The 19,716-nt window shown below is 34.0% G+C and overlaps 3 protein-coding genes across 8 annotated transcripts; 2 read left to right on the top strand and 1 right to left on the bottom strand.

Annotated features, from left to right (window-relative positions):
* Positions 1-478: 478 nt before the first annotated feature.
* LOC108470404 (probable LRR receptor-like serine/threonine-protein kinase At5g37450) lies at positions 479-6,298 on the bottom strand. Of its 5 annotated transcripts, none has more exons than XM_017771694.2 (14): positions 6,019-6,298; positions 5,705-5,898; positions 5,473-5,553; positions 5,337-5,373; positions 5,092-5,239; positions 4,942-5,013; positions 4,776-4,850; positions 4,543-4,686; positions 4,373-4,444; positions 4,211-4,282; positions 4,057-4,131; positions 3,706-3,775; positions 3,241-3,399; positions 479-2,889 (listed from the first exon to the last, which is right to left on the bottom strand). In XM_017771694.2, exons 2-9 carry the CDS (start codon positions 5,813-5,815, stop codon positions 4,414-4,416), a joined length of 699 nt encoding a protein of 232 aa, XP_017627183.1. In that variant the 5' UTR covers positions 5,816-5,898; positions 6,019-6,298; the 3' UTR covers positions 479-2,889; positions 3,241-3,399; positions 3,706-3,775; positions 4,057-4,131; positions 4,211-4,282; positions 4,373-4,413. The 5 variants fall into 5 exon arrangements, with proteins under 5 accessions (XP_017627183.1, XP_052878242.1, XP_052878240.1 ...); XM_053022282.1 differs by having other exon boundaries at positions 479-757; positions 2,775-2,889; positions 3,241-3,775; XM_053022280.1 differs by having other exon boundaries at positions 479-757; positions 2,761-2,889; positions 3,241-3,775.
* A 4,929-nt stretch (positions 6,299-11,227) lies between these two features.
* Positions 11,228-14,182, top strand: LOC108474264 (uncharacterized). 2 transcript variants are annotated; one of them, XM_017776215.2, is made up of 3 exons: positions 11,228-11,465; positions 12,219-13,083; positions 13,620-14,182. In XM_017776215.2, the coding sequence occupies exons 2-3, from the start codon at positions 12,227-12,229 to the stop codon at positions 13,792-13,794; spliced, it is 1,032 nt and encodes a 343-aa protein (XP_017631704.1). In that variant the 5' UTR covers positions 11,228-11,465; positions 12,219-12,226; the 3' UTR covers positions 13,795-14,182. The 2 variants fall into 2 exon arrangements, with proteins under 2 accessions (XP_017631704.1, XP_017631703.1); XM_017776214.2 differs by lacking the exon at positions 11,228-11,465 and adding an exon at positions 11,476-11,653.
* A 3,033-nt stretch (positions 14,183-17,215) lies between these two features.
* Positions 17,216-17,858, top strand: LOC108473120 (protein SMALL AUXIN UP-REGULATED RNA 12-like). The gene has a single exon (XM_017774677.2). The coding sequence runs from the start codon at positions 17,315-17,317 to the stop codon at positions 17,630-17,632; it is 318 nt and encodes a 105-aa protein (XP_017630166.1). The 5' UTR covers positions 17,216-17,314; the 3' UTR covers positions 17,633-17,858.
* The last annotated feature ends 1,858 nt before the right edge of the window (positions 17,859-19,716 follow it).

The following is a 19,716-nucleotide window of genomic DNA, read 5'->3' on the forward strand; positions in this document are numbered from 1 at the left end:
CGGCCAAGTCACACACCTGTGTGTGAGGCCGTGTAGAGCATATTAACTTAATTTTAATTTCAACACCAGGGGACACACAACCGTGTAATATAACCATGTGTCACACACGGCTGAGACACACGCCCATGTCTCTGCCGTGTGGACAAAAATAGGCTATTTACCAAGTCATTTTGCCACCTAAACTTATGCACATCTATACCAAAATCAAATGGCACAAACATAACATAAAATATGTATTCAATCATCCTCAATCAAGCATCATTTTACCATTTCAATACCACCAATATACAAGACACATAATATCCCAATATGCCATCCAATTTATACCAAATTTCTCTTACCCAAACATAAAAAATGACCAAACTCATATATGCATTGTTTAGCCTAATTTCACAAGCATACCAATATCCAGAACTCAACCATTTAACACTTATAATACCTATTATCACCAAGCATCACACAATCATCATCCAACACATTTCACTAAAACATATACACATTTATATATACATGATTCAAACATACCAAAATAACCCAAAATAAGTCATCACTCATGGCTATATATATACAAACCAAAATATAAACTTTTACAACCCAATTCAAATAGCCAAAATCATTTTCAACTCATAACCAAAATGACTCAAAATACCTATACATGCCATATAACCAAAACATAAGTTCAAAAGTACCAAATTGATAGTTGGATAGTGTGACGTAATCCCCGACGATTCCCGAATTTGAGTTAGCTTTAAAGTCACTATAAAACATGGAAAAATAAACAAAATAAGCTTTATAGCTTAGTAAGCTTGTATGAAATAAACTCAATCTTAACATGATTATATAAATTATCAATTTGAACATATCAACATGTAATTCATTTAACTAACAAACCTTTCACATTTTCAATCATAATCTTATATATGAACTTCACAACTTCTTCGATTTAAGTTTATACAGTTCATGTACATACCTGTACCATCTTGTATCAATTTCATACACAACCACGTCCTTTATTTACCCGTTGAACCATTCAGAATACTATCGGATACATGAGAAACTCGCACCAAAGTGCCAATATCATGGCCTGAAACCAACTCAATCTCATAACACATATACTGCTCACACTAGAGCTATCAACATGCCTGCTCACACAAGCTGTGGGTCAAGACGTAGCTACACGGTCTTTGCTCACACAAGTCGTTAAATAACATAACATATCTTGGTATACTCACCACCAGTAGGACATACTGAAACCAGACTCGGATCACATAATCACAATAATCCCTAATGACCACTACAGCAAAACTGACTTTTAGCGACGTTTTTTTAGGCCTTTAGCGGCGCTTTTACAAGCGCCATAAAAAACGCCGCTATAGATGGCGCCACAAAAGTTTGCGGCGTTTTTTTTTTAAAAAACTCCTCTAAAGGTCATGGCCTTTAACGGCGCTTTTCCCACAAACGCCGCTAAAGGTCATGAAATTTTAAAAAAATATTATAAAATATTATAAAGGTCATGAAAAATTAAAATTCATTATCAAAATATTGAGGAGAATAATATCCATGATATAAATATAAAAATTTTCTATTAAAATTCATTATCAAATTAAATTTTGTATGAAAATTTTAACTTTAAAACTAAATATAAAATTTGATGAATTCAAATTTAGAATGTAAAATAATAAATTAATAACAAAACTTAGAACTCAAGTTATTAAATATTAAAATAAAAATAAAATATAGAATCAAAACTAAAATAAATAATAAAAATTAGATTAAATATAAAGATATAAATAAAATACAGCAAGTCTTTTACTAACAGCAAGTCCAAATACAGCATCTTGTTTATTAATAAAAACAACAAAACATCTAAATTGTTTATAGATATCCATGATACATCATGCATGACCGACACATCACCTATTTAACCAATCAAATACACAATCAGAGATTCTAAATTTCCACTCCTCACTAAATTCAAAGTATACATCATTAGACACAATTTGTCCAGTCTGATTTGAGATGGACTGATAAAGAATAGCTTCGGTTCAATATAGAACTAGGTACAATCCTGAACCAAGATGGCATATTATATGACATTCTTTTACTCTCTATCCTTCTTGTTGATATCACAAAACACATGCTATCAGAACATCAAATTTGAAGTGGACCAAATTTCCAGTTTTTCATGTCAAACGTTGAGTGCATACCAACCATGATTGATAGACAACAAGGATCTAGATAACCAAGGACCATTACACCTACTAGACTACCAGCAAGGCAGCCAATGAGTTGTCAATATATCCAGCCATCAACCATGTTTGACACAGATCCAAAATTCTTGCCAGTATCAAGCTGTCATAGAATTACTCAGCCAAGCATCTCAAGTCTGAGCATCATAGATTAAAACCAATTATTGTAATCATGTCATCGCTTTATACACCAATGAAAGAGGACATTAATAATAAAAACTATGAGGCTGAAAGAAGGGAAGATGGTACAGGAGAGGAAACAGACCAAACTAATCAAATTTAGAACCAAACAACCAGATAACTGGCCTTTAAGAATCAATGACGGCATGCAGCCTTAGCTTCAATCCTTTAATATTGTTCTAAAGAACGTCGAAACCCCAAAACACTAATGAAAAGAGAATATTCAATTGGGGAGTTTGAAGGTGACTAATAACTTGAAATGACCCTCATATAGTCCCCCAAGTACCTCTAGAATAAAAGAAAACATAAAAGCAAAAAAAAAAAATATAACCTTGAAGCTCACACCTCGCAAGATGTGCTTTTCTCCAAATGATTTGTACACGTTTCGGCATTCAATGAGAACATCAGAATCATCTTCATGCTTCACTTCCTTGCTCCAATTCCCAGATTTAGATGATTCCTACAAACATATCCATGCAAATCACCATGGTGAGACTAGAAAACTATATATATATATATATATATATATATCTAAAATCAAGTCTTTAAGGTCCTAAGGCTATTTTACTTGAAATAAAAAATATATATATATAATATATGTTAGAAAAGATATTGCGATTTAGTTATTTGTTCCTTTGTAATATACTGGTTAGGCTTTCTAGTTTATCTGAATAAAGGTCGAGTGATCGGCATAAAATGGGAATCAAAGCAACTGCAGTGAAGGTCCATATCAATTCATCATACTACATAATAATAAAGAGAATTTAGGAGCAAAAATGTAAAAAGTGTTTATGAGCAGAAGAATGCTTACATTTAAGGCAATGATGTGAAGTGACAAATGTAAGGCAGTAGATAAAGTAGATAAAATCTTTGGTTGCAATTACTGATTGAAAATACACTTGAACAGCTTGTAAAGTCCTTGTTCTTGGCCTCTGCATAACATATAGAATAGGTTCAACACAATAAAAACCTGCAAGATAAAAAACAGAAGTAAGGAAAAAAGAATCTAACAAAAATATGTATATGAAGTCAAAAATGGCCCAAGTTACAAGACTAGCAACTGGCTAAATATTACATCTTATAAATTTAATTATACATTAACAGCCAATCAGCTCCTCGACAAGGTGGTCTCTCTATGAATTTATGATTGAGTTCAATGAAGGAAATAGCACCTTAATAAGGAAGATCAAATAGAAAAATTATCCAATTTTTATGTTATTTATTACAAGTTTAGTTTCTTTCCATAACCTCAATTTCAGAAGCAACGGTTTTTTACCTGCACTGCGCGCTAGAGCTTCACCATTTGTACCATTAATCCATTTATCCTGCATTATGCACCATTTTTCCTGTAATACAGTAAGTACATAAAAAACACATCATGGAACAACAAGACAATATAACCCTCAATCACCTTTTCTTTCTTTGACAGCTTGAAAGCCATTGAAACGAGTTACAGCATCAGAAATAAATAGTGCAGGCCATGCAGTAACAACAAAGTTCAATGACCATGAACAATACTATTTCAAAGAAAAAGTATCACATGAATCTGTCTATCAGAAATAAATATTTATATCCTTTTTCCCTTTGAATAAACTGATAGTCAATAGATAAAGGGAAAGAAGCTGACAATTTCACTAGGTTGGACATGTTGCCATAAGAAGCCGGAATTTCTGTTCCACCAAAATTGTTATTATCAAGTTGGCTGCAATACAAACAAATACTAGTATGAGATGTAATCAAAATTCCATCCAATTCAAGATATTAACTAACGGTAAACTTACAGTATTCTCAATTTAGGCATCTGTGAAAACTCTGGTGGTAGATTCCCCATTAAGTTATTGTTGTCCAGCAGACTGCACATCCATCATGGATATAAGCTATATTAAGGTGATTCATCCATAACAGCCCGGAATTTGTGACAATGGAATTAGTACTGAGCTTACAAATGAATAAGTGCAGGCATGCTGCTGAGCTCTGACGGAATCTACCCACTGATTGAGTTGTTGTTCATGTGACTGCAGTTAACAAAATGCATAGAAAAATTATTATATTAATGCATTACTTCATAACATAAAAAGCATTTAAATTTAATTTAGTAGTATTATTTACTCACAAGTGCCTGCAGCTGATGAGGTTGACAAAAGATTTGGGCAGTGAACCTGTTATCTGATTCAAATCCACCTGAAACATCAACAAGTTAGGAAGAAAACCGAGCTCGTCGGCCAAAGGTCCTGAAAGCTGATTCCCACTTAAAAGCCTGCAACCATGATCACTAATCTTATAAGGTTTCTGCATTCATTTACTTGAAACTTGCTTTTGTTAGCTTCTGAATATGAGTTTGCTTACAGGAACTTCAATGATTTTATATTGCCTATCTCCTTAGGTATACTTCCTGTAATATTGTGATTCCACATAAAATTCCTGCACCAAGTAAGGAGTCATTGATGGTAAGGCAAGAATTTGGTGAACTTGAGTAAATATCTGAAGTCTCTAAAACATTGGCACCACTTACAGTACAGTCAAATTAGATAGCTGGCCAAGTTCAGGAGCAAGCTTTCCAGTAAGATTCAAGTTTAGCATCCGCCTGCCCAAAACATTACAACGTATCACTCATTTTAAACAAAATAATGATGGCAACCAATGAATACATGAAAATACATACAGTTCTTGAATATGCAAAAAGCCATCAGGTTGAGGCATGGTGCAGATTACTCCGGTCCAGTTCGAAACGCAAGGATCTCCTTTTCTCCAGTTCCTTAGATTTTTTCTCGGATCTTTGAGCTTACGCCGAATAGCTTGCAGTGCGTCAACTGGAAAATTCAACACAGGCATTTTGAAACTGGTTTAACGATGCAATATGATGAAGTAACAAAGAATATATTATAAACCAAACAAAATCAACCTCACCCTCGTGATCATCTCCGATGCCATTAGCAGAATTTTCCTACAAATTATGATTGTCAAAATAAAAAGGGGGGTTAAAGTAGCTAAGTCAAGCAAATTATTACTCGAAATAAAAGAAATAACCTTGAACTTCGTTTACCTGTTTTTTGTTGTAGGCTTTCATTTGTTTTTCATACTTAACCTTCCTTTGTCCAGATTTGACCTCATAAGGGGCTTTTTCCTTTATAAATACAAGCATTAAAATCATAATGATAATGCATATGCATAAATTCAGAATAGTAAGCCACACAGAATTTCTGTCATTCAAAAATCAATGCCTATCGAAAACTAGAACACATTGCTATCCATATAAAAAGATTTCCAGCACTTACTGCGTCAGACATGGATTTCCACATCTCTTCCGTAGCTTTACCAACCTTCAAGCAAAGAAGTTCAAAGAAACAACCCCCAAAGTCATTTACAAAACATGCATCCAATATCATGCTCAAAGGGGTACTAATTCACTTCAACTGATACAGCCTTCACATTAGGATTTTCCTTCTTGAAAATACCCCTAAATTCCTCACTGGCATTTAATAAGAAAATAAAGAAGAAATTGAACAAAGAATGCCTGTCAGACTGGAAAAACAAACACAATGGTTAACGCACCAATAAGCCATCAAAGACAAAACGTACAAGCACTTACATCTGAAAATGACTTTAAAAAGTTAGAACGGTTGCTTTTCGGGGATGGGGTCAATGCTTTTTGTCGTAGAACATGATTTTCATCTTCTAAATGTGAGAGCTTCTTCCTCGTTCTCCTTCTCTTCAACTTCCATTTGTTTCTCCAAAAACCTTAACAGATCGAGAGAAAAGAAGTAGCTATGGTGGGTGAATTTAGTGCAGTGAAATGAAAAGGAAAAAAGAAATTTGGGGGATTTGGTTAACGAGCTGTATTTTGTGTTTTTTTATAAAAAAAATAATGGCCCGGCATTTTCTAAAAAACGCCACTATTTCTTAATTTTAATTTTTTCATTTTTAACATATTTTTTCTATTTTTTCTTTTAAAATTTTTATATTGAGAATATCATTTTTTTAAATTTTTTATTTTGAATATTAAACTTTTAACTGAAATATGGACTAAATTTTTAAATATTAAATTTTTAAGTTTTTATTTTGATTTAATTATAGACATTTTAAAAATAAATACATCAATATATTTTTATATTGAATAAATATAAATATTTATGTATGCAATATAAATATAAAATGATGTTATATCAATAGTTGTGTTAATAATTTACAAGAACTAGATCAAATTAAAATTTATATATACAATTGCACCCCGATCCCCATATTTATCCCTAAACACTAAAAATTAAACCCTAAACTATACACCTAAACTATAAACCCTAAACTATAATGATAATTAATTCAATATTTTAAAATTAATATTATCTCTTTTATAATTATATAAGAAAATATTTATCATATAAATTAAAAACACTAATTAATTTAAACCCTAAACTCCTAATCTTTAAACCCTAAACCATAAATCCTAAGACATACTTGGCCGAATCCTAAGACATATTTGAGACATTCTATTTAATCTAAATATCTTTAAACAAAAAAAAACAGATAAAAATACACAATAGCATTATTATTTATACAAAGTTACATAACTTTAATAAAATAATTTCTCTATTGGAACACTCTAGTTATAATGTCCACTCTGTAAGATATTTCTATGTTATATAAACTTGGAAATTATACATAGTTCAACAAATGCTAATTAATATTTAAGCTTGCCACAATCAAAATCACCCTTTCTTAATAGCATCCCAGGTAAGAATCTGGAAAGGAAATTATCTTTTAAGAAGTTAATAATTGTCCAATTTTAAACTTCAACCCTAACCTTTAAACCCTAAATCATAATCTCTAAACCCACATCATAAACCTTCAAATACTAGTTAACTCTTAAACCTTAAACCCTAAACCGTATATCTTAAACCATAGTTAACTCATAAACCTGCTTAAAACCTAAACCATATATCTTAAACCATAAACCTTAAACTGTAATGATAATTAATTCAATATTTTAAATTCAATACTATCTCTTTTACGATTATATAAGAAAATATTTAATATATTGTATAACCATAAATTTTAATAATTATTATTTTAGGGGTTATAGATTAGTGTTTATGATTTTTTTGGGGTTTAGGGGTTATATGACTTTTAGCGGCGTTTTACTAAAAACGCCGCTAATGCTCTGGTTTTTAGCGACGTTTTACCAAAAGCGCCGCTAATGCTCTGGTTTTTAACGGCGTTTTACCAAAAGCGCCGCTAATGCTCTAGTTTTTAGCGGCGTTTTACCAACAGCGTCGCTAGTGCTCTGGTTTTTAGCATCGTTTTACCAAAAGCGCCGCTAATGCTCTGTTTTTAGCGGCATTTTAGTAAAAAATGCCTCTGTTGCTCTGTTTTTAGCGGCGTTGGTAAAACGCCGCTATTGCTCTGTATTTTAAAATTTTTGCGGCGTTTTATCATAAAACGCCGCTAAAAACGCCGCTAAAGCCCTATTCTCCTGTAGTGGACATGTCACTAGTATCCAAATCTATTCTTAAGGTTCAATCGGGATTTCTAATGCCGAATCGTCGTTGAATCATTGTCAAGCATGTCTGAAGACTCATATTCATAGTTTATGCAATATCAAAGCATTTAAAACATAATTATAATAATGCTTATTATATACGAACTTACCGCGAATGTAAAAACGACTAAATTGATCGATTAGTCGAGAACTTTGTCTTTCCCTCGATCCAGATTCGAGTTTCGCTTTTCTTGATCTATATGTAAACAAAATTAACTTATTTAATCATCTCTCTATTCAATTTAGTCCAAAATTCACTTTAAGGCATTTTTACACAATTGTCCCTAATGTTTCACAACTTTACAATTAAGTCCTTATTTCATAAAAACACAAATTAATGAAATTCAATTCTAACCCATACTAGCCAAATTTCATATAAGTCCCTAGCAGCCCATATTTTCCATTTATTTTACATTTTAACCACAAAGTTTCCATATTTCATAATTTAATCTGTATTTTACATTTTCATTAAAAATCACTTAACAAAACTTGCATAACTATCATTAAACATTCATAATCTATCATTAAACATCAAAATACTCATGTATTCAACAATGGTAACATCTAAAATCTTTAATAATTTTGCAAAATAATCCCTAGGCTAGCTAGACTAAGCTGCAACGATCTCAAAAATGTAAAAATCATTAAAAACGAGACAAAAACAAACTTACATGCTCAAGTAGAAGTGACCGAATGTTCAAAGCTCTAAAATGGTGTTTTTGTTCTTGAATTTTCGGCAATAGCAAGAAGATGAACAAAAATTTTGATTTTATTTTAATTATTTTAACTTTAATTACCATTTTACTAAAATAACCTTTATAAACTTTAAGAATTACATCAAATGCCATGCCACTATCATAATAATGGTCTAATTACCACTTAAGGACTCTTACTTTAAGGTTGTATAGCTATTTAACACATTTAGCTAATAGAACACAAGTTTTACATTTTACGCGATCTAGTCTTTTTTGTCGAATTAAACACTCAAACGATAAAATTTCTAAACGAAAGTTTCACACAATCATTAAATCATGCTATAAACATTAAAATAATAATAAAATAATTATTTTGACTTCGAATTTATGGTCCCAAAACCATTGTTCTGATTTGACTAAAAATGGACTGTTACAATACTCGTCGTCGACATTGTCATTGTCAGAAATATAGATGGCATGGGCATGTAATACATCGGGGAATGAGGTCCGAAAACAAAACTTGACATAGAAGTAGAAGTAGGAAAATGTGGTGGAATATATGGTGTTTGTGTGAAGATGAAAGGGTTAGTATATACACGAGAATAAGACAATACATACTGACTAGTGGGTGGTGCAAAAGACGATACATACTGACTAGTGGGTGGTGCAATCATTGATGGTGCTACGATCGATGTTGTTTCTTGCATAGGTGCTGACGATGGACCCGTCCCGCCAATCCTTAGATGTATAAAGGCCCGTCGTGGCCTCCTCGTATGTAGTTGCCAACTATTCGTCTCTTTCTCGTACAAGTATGGCTTGCCATGGATCCTAAACCATGACATGTAATTTTGATCGCAGGCTAATTCCGGAACGAAAATGGCCTCGCGAGTAGTTAAGAATTCATACCTATTATCCCACATGTTGATGTATTGCATGTGGAATATCGACCAATTCTCATCCGTCCAACCCCGCAAGTCGGTAGTATGCATATCATCGAGGCCTTTAGGTGCCACGGGAATTGATTTTCGAAACCCAAATTGTCGCAACACTTTATTTGACTGGTGTATCTTGATGGTAGCATACATTACTAATGGCAGCTTCATGTACCAGATGTTCGGATTCATAAGAATTCCTCGGGGATACATTCTTTAATTGCTGGATCCTCGTATGGTGTCCATTCAAACTATATTAAAATAATAAAAACTTTAGTGATATCTGCATACTACTAAATCTCAAATCAACTACATTAATATTATCATATTCAAATTTAAATAAATACATACCTCTTTTTTCGATTGTTGGTCCAACAGAAGCCGTATATTTTGAAGCTTATTTGGTAATCTCGCGTAACTCGGGTCATGGTTCCACCTATTGAAATAACTTGTTAGCATAATAATTAAAATTTTAATTAATTTCATCATGGTAAATATATCATTTAATGAATTTTACCTTGTTACGAGTGAGAATGTATACGGGTAGTTCACTCGGGGACGTAAAAATGGTAGATGATACCATGCCCATGACTGCAGTAGTAGAATGCAACCACCAATTTTAATTTTCCGTGGTTGCGTCGTTCGACACATTTCCCAATACAAGGTCGCCAACAAGGCAGACCCCAAACTGAGTTCGCCCGCTTCTCTAAAGTTGATGAGTTTAAGCAACCACCTTAGATGGATGAGATTTTGTGACTTATTCGGCATTAAGATACCCCTGATGATTTGAAAGATGTACGCCTGAGTGTGTAGTTCTTTTTCAACTTCAGTCAAATCCTCATCATGCCCTCCAAGTTTCTTCTTAACCAACTCATTTTGATACGACCTCCATAAATTATGTTCGGAACCAAACCCAAAAGTTCATGGCAAGCGTCTCTCCAATCAACCGCATGAACTGACCCAGTGACTACTGACCTATCCACCGGTAACCCTAATTGTAACTGCACGTCCTCCAGAGTGATAGTACACTCACTGTATGGAAGATGAAATATATGCGTCTTGGGTCTCCACCTTTCGACCAATGCACTTACGAGTGTCGGGTCCAACTTACACCTCTGACCTACAAGGGCCACATGCAAAAAATCGATTTCCCTCAAGTATGATTCGATCAAGGGTGATAGAGGAGCAGGTAGATTACGAATATAACACTCCAAAATTTTATCTTCCGCCTATTTATGTAAAAAAAAATACAAGATATTAATTTCAAATATAACAATAAAATAAAATAATTAAACATTAAAATATATTAAAAAATATTCTTACCATTTGTAATTGGTTGATGGAAATGTGATTGCCATCAAAACGGATTAGAGGAACAACTATTTAATTAGTAGTTGGAAACTAGCTGTTGGAAGGAGAAAACGCTTTTAGCTGAAAGCGTTTTTAGGTGACTAGGCTAACATGCATCCAATTGGAAGCATTTTACTAGTTGCATATAGAAAACGTGTCTAGCTAGAATTATTTTTCTAATTTACACCTAAAAACGCGTTTATACGGAAGTATTTTAAAAAAAACAACCTATTTTCGTAACTATTCCAAAAAAATCCAGCGTAAATAAAAAAAAAAATTTGTAATTTAGTCGTAAGCCAATTGTTTTGGTAATTTAGTCGTAGCACATCATAAAAGAGAAAAAAAAAAAAAGCAAATAAAAAGGGGAGAAAAACAAAACTGTTCTTCTGGAACGAAGACGATCAGCGATATCAAAAGCACTTCCCCAGTCTCCTGGAATTATCTTCTGCAGTCAACTCCACCATATTCCTAAGTTTCTCTCGCAAGCTCTTTGCAATCCCAAAAGGAGAAATAAAAATCTTTTTGGGTTTGTCTTTTATTGCCTTCCATTTTTCTTTTATTTTCAGAAGAAAATGTGATAAAATTTCCCTTCCAATTTTGAATTTTTTGGGTTATATTTCTGGTTTTAAATCTTATTTTTTATCGTTTCCGTCAATGGGTTAAAATTGGTTTTTGTCTTCATCTTTCTTTTTGGTGTGTTCGATCTGCAAATGGGTAATTGGAATAGAGTTATATTTGTTAGTTTTCTGGTTTATTTTCATGTCATTATGGTTTGCTAGGGCTTTGTTGGTTCAGATCTTGGAAATTATTTTTGGTCTTTTTCTTTTCTGCTTTGATCATGGAAACGGTGTTGGCAAATTTGTTACCTTTCAAGGGAAAAAGGTTTAGAAAAAGTTTTTAAAGAATATTGAAGACTTCTATGATATTAAGCGTAGTGTGTGGTATTATTTTCACTATTGAAGAATATTGGTAGGAATTAGGAAATGTTTTTGATGGTATAAGACAGTGATGCTAGCTTGAATCTGATCACCTGTTTATTTTTATTTTTATTTTTTCATGCCGGGTTGGGAATACATTATGTTGTCTGAGTATATTATCATGATGGATATAAGAAGTTCTCATAGTAGATTTAACTGGCATAATATGAATGAAATGGTTCCAATCGGAGAGAACATTTGCAGCAATTATGTGTTCTATTTGCATCTTTGTTGTTTGTATTGTGATTGCGTTGTTATGCTATTAAAATTCATGTCCTCCTGCCTGTTTTATCATAACTTAGGGAAGGACATGGCAGCCGAGGAGGCTCTTGACTTGTCAACTTTGCAGTCTCAGCTAAGTGAAACTCATGAAATTTGGAACCAGAAGATGGAAAAACACCAATGCCAGGTAGATTTTTTACAAGACAAAATTATGGAGGTAAAGGCTTGCTTACAGGGGTCGGAGGAGGAATCAAAGGAGGTAGATGTTCTTTGGCGTAGGGTAAAAACTACTGCAACTTTGTTGGCTTACTTGAAATCAAAAGCAAGAGTGATGGCTGTTCCTGATTTAGCCCATAAGTCATGTGGCATCAAACTATTAGAAGGGGTAGGGCTTGTGGATAAGGAAGGTACACCGTTGTCTGGATGGTCAAGGAGTGCTGATCTCGCTTCATTTGACTGTGTAGATGAAGAAACTTGGACTGGAATTAGTGGACAACAAGATTCTCTGGATGAACAAGATGGAGCCTATATTGGTGAATTAATCAAATCTGTGCAAATGGTCACTAATGTTATGGAAGTTCTAGTTAAGAGGGTCATCATGGCTGAATCTGAAACTGCTATGGAGAAAGAAAAGGTAACTTTGGGCCAGGAAGAAATCAAAAGAAAAGCATTCCAAATTGAGAATATGTCTATGAAGTTAGAAGAGATGGAAAGTTTTGCTCTGGGAACAAATAACATTCTTAATGAAATGAGGCAGAGGGTTGAGGACTTGGTTGAAGAAACTTCTAGACAGCGGCAACGAGCTGCTGAAAATGAACAGGAGCTTTCTCGTGTGAAGCAGGATTTTGAGTCTCTGAAATCTTATGTTAGCAGTCTCATTAGTGTAAGAGAAACTCTTCTTTCATCGGAGAAGCAATTTCAAACTATTGAGAGGCTCTTTGAAAGGTCAGTATAATCTTTGAGTTCTTTGATTCCCTTGATCATGCTTGTTCTTGAATCTTAAATTTTTGTTCCATTCTCAGCATGCCAGCAAATAATGTGAACTTTGTTCCTTTTGATATGTCATATCAGACCATACAAAATATATCATCAATGCTCTTGTTGGTGACTTACATATCATATCCTTGTTGGTAACGTATGACATGGATCTCTGATTGTACTCATTTCTTTTCAACCATCAATAATGTGTTTCTAAAGGTGGGTTCCTATTCTGACTTATTTGTTTTACCAAAGAACCCAATTTGAGGTGTCCCATTTTGTTTTGCATAATGTGCAATTTTAGGGCTTATGTCAGTATAGGCATGAACTTAATTGTAAGTGCATGACAGCAACCGCTATTTTCTTACATGCATAACTGAATTTTGTATCTCAATGTGAGGATGAATGTGCTGGGGAGTCTTGCTCATGACTCTATCTTCCTGTGCACAATCTTCTTTAAGTCGGTAGTCTTGCTTATGAGTCTACCTTTTATTGTGTATCAGGCTAGTTGCTAAGACAACACAGCTAGAGGGTGAAAAAAAGCAGAAAGAGGATGAAGTTCAAAAGCTTATGAAAGAGAATGTAAGGTTGACAGCACTTCTTGACAAGAAAGAAGCGCAGCTTTTGGCCATGAATGAACAATGCAAAGTAATGGCACTAAGTTGTTCAAACATGTGAAATCTGATCTCATTGTCTATCTCGTTCTACTGCTGTTGGACTGCGCTGCCTGGTTGCTTAGTTACAACAGACTAGATCACCAGCCAGATAAATATTAGGTGGGACAGATAATGCTGCATAGGTGTGTTTGCAACAGATACTTTTTTAACATGGAACTTGAATTATTGCCATTGTTGTGCTTTCGAAAATTGAGCCAGTATGCATGGATGCATATTATTGTGCTTTCGGAACACAATTTTCATCATTTCTGTAAAGGCGAGAAATCTGTGTTTGTAGAACATCCCACCTTACTCGCGGTCTCTTTTCATCTGAACTTAAAATTATAATGCTCTGTTCTGATACAGAAACACAATGAATGTATGTTCTTAGGGTGGAACCGGATGACAAATTGTGTTTTATATGTTTCTTAAGATAGATGACTTGGATGGAAAAAGAAAAAAAAAAAAGGGATTTGAAAGGTCTTTGAAATTTGGATAGCTTGACCAATAAGAAGCTAAGCTGAAACAGATAATGCTAGATATTATCAGACCTTAACTCATTTTAGTACTCAAGCATTCGTCTTTCGAGATTAGAGCTGTCGCAGGGCATGAAATACATTATTGCTCCATCATTTTTCTTGATAAGAGTAAGAGGGAATTGTCGAATAGTTGGTGTTTGAAGATTTGAATGTAAATCCTTTTCCATTTCACCAGTGGTGCAATTGATATTATTGCTATATTATTTAACAAAAGCTTAATCTCCCCGGGCCATCCCAATGTTTATCCTAATTCCTTCTAATGAACCCAAAATCAAATAAATTAATATGAAACTCTAGTTGACTTAAGTCAACTTCTCATTTGTTTATCATACAATAAGAGAAATACAAACATTTTTTTTATATAGGGCAGATTGTTTGATATAGACATCTGGTGTTTAAATTACTATATCTATGTATCCTGGTGTTAACCATGGTAGCCAACTCATATAGCTGACTTAGAGATTGTCATTTTAAAAGGGAAAATATTAGAGTAGAGAGAAGAAAAAGAGCAAGCTAGAATGCAGTGCAGGTGAGAAGTTTCTGAATGGGGTAGGGGCTGTGGGGGCAAAAGCCAAAGCTGAAAATGTCATTGGCATGTTGGAAAAAAATTGTGATGATGAAGGGCCTTATGTATATTTACAACATTAACCATCTTTTTTATTGTGTCTGCGTTTTGACGACAAAAGTAACATGGCCTTCACATGCATACCATCATCTAGGATGTGGTCGCCAATAGGTTGCCGAATTACTCAAAGAACAGAAAAAAATGGCTTCTAATTTTTATCTGCTAGACATAGTAGTTTAGCTGTTAAGACATTTACCTTCAGTGAAAATGATGGCATAACTTATCTATTTTATTCACATAATCCATGGAGGATAGAGACCACACCTGTTCTCATATCGGTAAAAGTATTATTGAGATCTTTTTACTAAAAATTGGATTGTATTTTGTTTCCTCTACTCCAAAAATATATAAGTTAGTCTTTGTATATTAGATAAAAGAGAAAATTAGTTCTGTTAAAAATTTTATTCACTTTTACTATTAAAAAATGATAATTGTATATCAGCATGAGGTACACTTGGTTGTCTAATTATTTTGTCAGCCACATCAGTTCTCAACAGTCAAAATGGATAAAATTTTTAATAGAAAAGATTGGTTTGCTCTTTGATCTAATATTCAATGACTAATTTATATATTTTTTGAGTAAATAGATAAAATACAATTCAACTTTTAGTATAAAGACTTTCATGATGTTTTTACTTTGTCACAGTATATCCTACTCTAAATTCTCTTAAATTCATATGAAATAGAGAAATCCAAAACTTTGTTATATATTAATTGGAAGCATATTACTAGCTTACATGCGTCTTGAAAGAGAATATGACGAGGAAGCAGGGCCACTTAGAGAAGACTGATTCGATAAGATTGCCATGTAGCTTTGAAAGCCAGCTTCCGGCCCTTGAAACGTGGGAAATATCTCGCATGTTAGCCGAATGAAAGGCTAAAGCTAGGTATATTTATGGTGCTTTATTTAGGAGATTTACATAATATTGCTTTATTATTCCATCCTGTAATCTGATTCTTGTGGTTTCAGAAGTTCATGTTAAAGGCAGAATCACATGGGCAGTGGCATAAGTGTTTGAAAATTATATAGAAACTCCACAACACTAAGTTTCTGCCCCCATATGCTTGATTTACCCTTACACCTTAACCCTGGCACCTCTCAAATCTAGGATGTTTTAATTGTTGGTCTGATAGAGTATGTATATTTTACTTGCCAACTAAGCTATAACTATTGAGACAGCTAGCAAATATGTTGGTAATGGATATAAAATCTAGGGTGTGTGATATTAGCTCTTCGAGTTGGTGAAATGTAGGGCAGGAAACAGTGAAAAAGTTTGATATGATGTGGATGACATTAGGCGAATTTAGGAAGAGAAGCAATCGCCCATGCTTCCCCCACTTCGCTGACACTGTCACTACGTGGGGCTAACCCTTGTTTGTTGTTACCCGAAGCTTTCAATTGATTATTATTTGCAATAAAGAGGAAGACACTAGGCAGCGCAAATTTAGCCCGGCCAAGCTAAGTGTCGAACATGCCAAATTTTGGGTTCAGTGGGACAAAAACTGGTCGCTTTGTGTGTTGGATGTGGTCCATAAACAACCCAAAATCCACTTCCCTTTGAGTTCGACTTTCAAGAACGGACCAGACCAAATTTTTGGGAATTCCGTGACTCTGCGACAAGCATTCAATTCCCACCATTACATTAATCTTTCATTTAGTTGACTCCTTCACGTACATTGTACCACGACGCATGAAAAGCGACACTCTTCAGTGGTCCTTAATTTAAAGGTTTAAACCGAAGTAGTATGAAACCAGCTAATCATTTCAGGTCTTTCCATCCACTAGCTAGCCTAAAGCTGTGGCATATATGGTGTTTGTTATTTAAGATATTTATATGGAATATGAGTATATTTGTTTTTCGTAATTTATATTTAGAATTCGGTAATGATTAAATCAAAGAGAAAGTTTAAGAAGCTAAACTTTTTTAATCATGTTAAAGAGAATGATGAGGATAATTCTTTTTGTTTCTATTCTATTTTGGAGTGTGTGAGAGGGAGAAGAAGTTGTCACATTGTTTAACATGGAAAACCGTGGGAGAAAAATATTTTGGTAATGAATTTTCTCAGCCTTAGAATAAGGTATGTTTGAGAAGAGACGAATGGTGGATAACTTGAGAAGGAAAAACAAGAGAGAGAAGAAAAAAATATGGACCCACGTTGTCTATAGGAGAGGCAACATGGTAGGTTAAGCCCCATTGGGTTTCAAACCCTGCATGCCTTGCATATATCTGTTCATTTCACCCCACATAGCACATGACATTGTTTTAAATGCCAAATCCTCTCTTTTAATTTCCCCATGTATAAATAACCTCTATTCCTTAATCCTTCTCCCCACCAACTTTCTTTCCAATTCTCTTAAGTTCCAAGTTCAAAGCAATATGGCTATCAAGAAATCAAACAAATTAACTCAAACGGCGGCTATCAAGCAGATTCTTAAAAGGTGCTCAAGTTTTGGCAAGAAACAAGGTTATGATCATGAAGGAGGACATCCCGATGATGTACCTAAAGGACATTTTGTTGTCTATGTTGGTGAACATAGAAGCAGATATGTAGTTCCAATATCATGGTTGACTCACCCTGAGTTCCAGAGCTTGCTTCAAAGAGCTGAAGAGGAGTTTGGGTTTAACCACGACATGGGACTCACAATTCCTTGTGAGGAAGTCGTTTTTCGCTCTCTAACAGCCATGATCAGATGAAAGAACAACGTTGCTTCATTGGTTGCAGTTATAAATTATACCCTCATGCATGACACGAGTGGTTTTTCTGACTAATTGATGACATTTTCTTCTCCTTGCTTTTATTACAATTTGATATTTGTATATTGTGCATGTACCTAAGTTTTTCCCTCATGTAGCACGTATCCCGTTTCCACGTGCTCTTGAGAGTATCCTTTAAAAGTAATGAAAACATTTCATGGGAGAATCCATGTTTTTTTTTTCCTTTTACATGAATTATGTCTTTCTTGCTCTTTCGTCCACAACCATGTACTTATGTCATCAGAAGAGTTTTAGAAATTTAAAACTAGACGATATGAGCTAGAATTAAAAATATACCTGTAAGATATATATGTTAAATGTGGTTGACTTGTGAAGTTCAAGTTTATCAGCAAGCTAAATACTTAGTTTATAATGTTCTAAAAACATAAATAAGCTATTCTATACAATTTGGTGGTTGAGTTTATTGTCAAAGTCGTAATCCGTATTCTTATTCTCTCCTACATTTTTGTAACAGAATATATGAATTATCAGGTCATGGCACTGGTTACCACCCTAGCGCATGTACTTGGAGTAGCTCAGATAATGGAGAAATTACTTTTGGCAGCTTCTTCATATCAAATCATCCAAACTTTCAGTCCCTTTTACTTTGGATTGAATGGATAGCGGACCTACCTTTATTATTGCCTTCTTGATGTGAATGATTAGTAAGTAGCTCACCTTTTAAAGATACACATCTAATCAACCTCAAGCAGCAAATTTCTTGATCTTTTCTAGGCTGATACCGAACACTTTTCACCCCAGAAAAAGACTTCAAAAGGGCAAAAAGGACGTCACTTTTAAGTTACATTGTGAGCCTTTAGAAGGTTGCAAAAACTTGTTTATGTATACCATGGCAGCCTCCATTAACAACAAGAGACTTTTAAAGTTTAAACTAATTTAATTGACGTAGTGTTTCAGTATGTTGTAAACATTACAAGGTGATCATACAGCAAAATCGTCAACTAAACTAGCAAAAAAAGAAGGCTAATTGACCCTCATAATATGGACTTAACGACAGGATATAAAGTGGAAGAAATGTGTTTCCTTTAATTATTTGGTGGTTTAGAACTTTCAAGTTATCGTATTATCTGTTCAATTAGGATGTCTATCATTTGATAAGATGGCACCAAAAAAAAGAAAGGCAGTTTAAGTATTCCCATTGCTTTAACCTCCTTTCCATTAGTCTTTGTACAGTTTGCACATGCAATTGGGGTCCATTTGTCTGTTAGCTAGAGAGCAAATTTCTAATCTCTTTTGTCCCTTCCAATTTAGCCATCCATAGGCAGCTGAACTTGATTACTTGAGCCACCTTCATAAGTAAACCCTTTTTTGGTTATCGACTGGCAAAGTACATAGATGGACTATGGCATTCAATTGTCCTCCACATTTAAGGTAAGTAAGAACATATCTATATAGGCCTGAGTTGTACAGCAGACATGTTGATTCATAGTCTCATATATTATTTGACCACAAAGCCATAAAAAAAAAAGAAAAAGAAAAACTTAAATCTTCCTAACTTGCCAAATCAGCTTTAAAAGAGACATTATCATTTTCTTCCAAACTTCAGGCTCCCCGTATGAGTTACTCCAATATTTTCTTTGCTCTTGTTTTCTAAATATATAAGTGTGTAAATGGTTGAGTGGAAAGTAGAAAAATGGATAGAGCAAGTGAAAAAGTGAATAAAATAAATTTGAATTTTTGTAAAGGGCAATGTCTTTTATAATCATTTTAAAAGGTTCGACTGTTATATGAGTAACTTGTAAAAGGTTGGATTTGTTGCGAAATGACTATTTATGCCAACTACGAACTGTGAGCACACCAAAAGATGCAAGCTCGCTAAAATTGCGAGCTCACCTGCGAACTGTGAAGTGTCAATTGCGAATTGCGAGCTCACCAAAACAGCTCACCAAGAACTACAGTTCACCAAAATATATTAACTCACCAAATGTGCGAGCTCACCAAAGCATGAGAGCTCATCTGCAAGCTCACCAAGCGTAAGAGCTCACTTGTAAGCTCTTCACTCT

This window comes from Gossypium arboreum, chromosome 11 (assembly GCF_025698485.1).
Source record: "Gossypium arboreum isolate Shixiya-1 chromosome 11, ASM2569848v2, whole genome shotgun sequence".
Classification (NCBI taxonomy): domain Eukaryota; kingdom Viridiplantae; phylum Streptophyta; class Magnoliopsida; order Malvales; family Malvaceae; genus Gossypium; species Gossypium arboreum.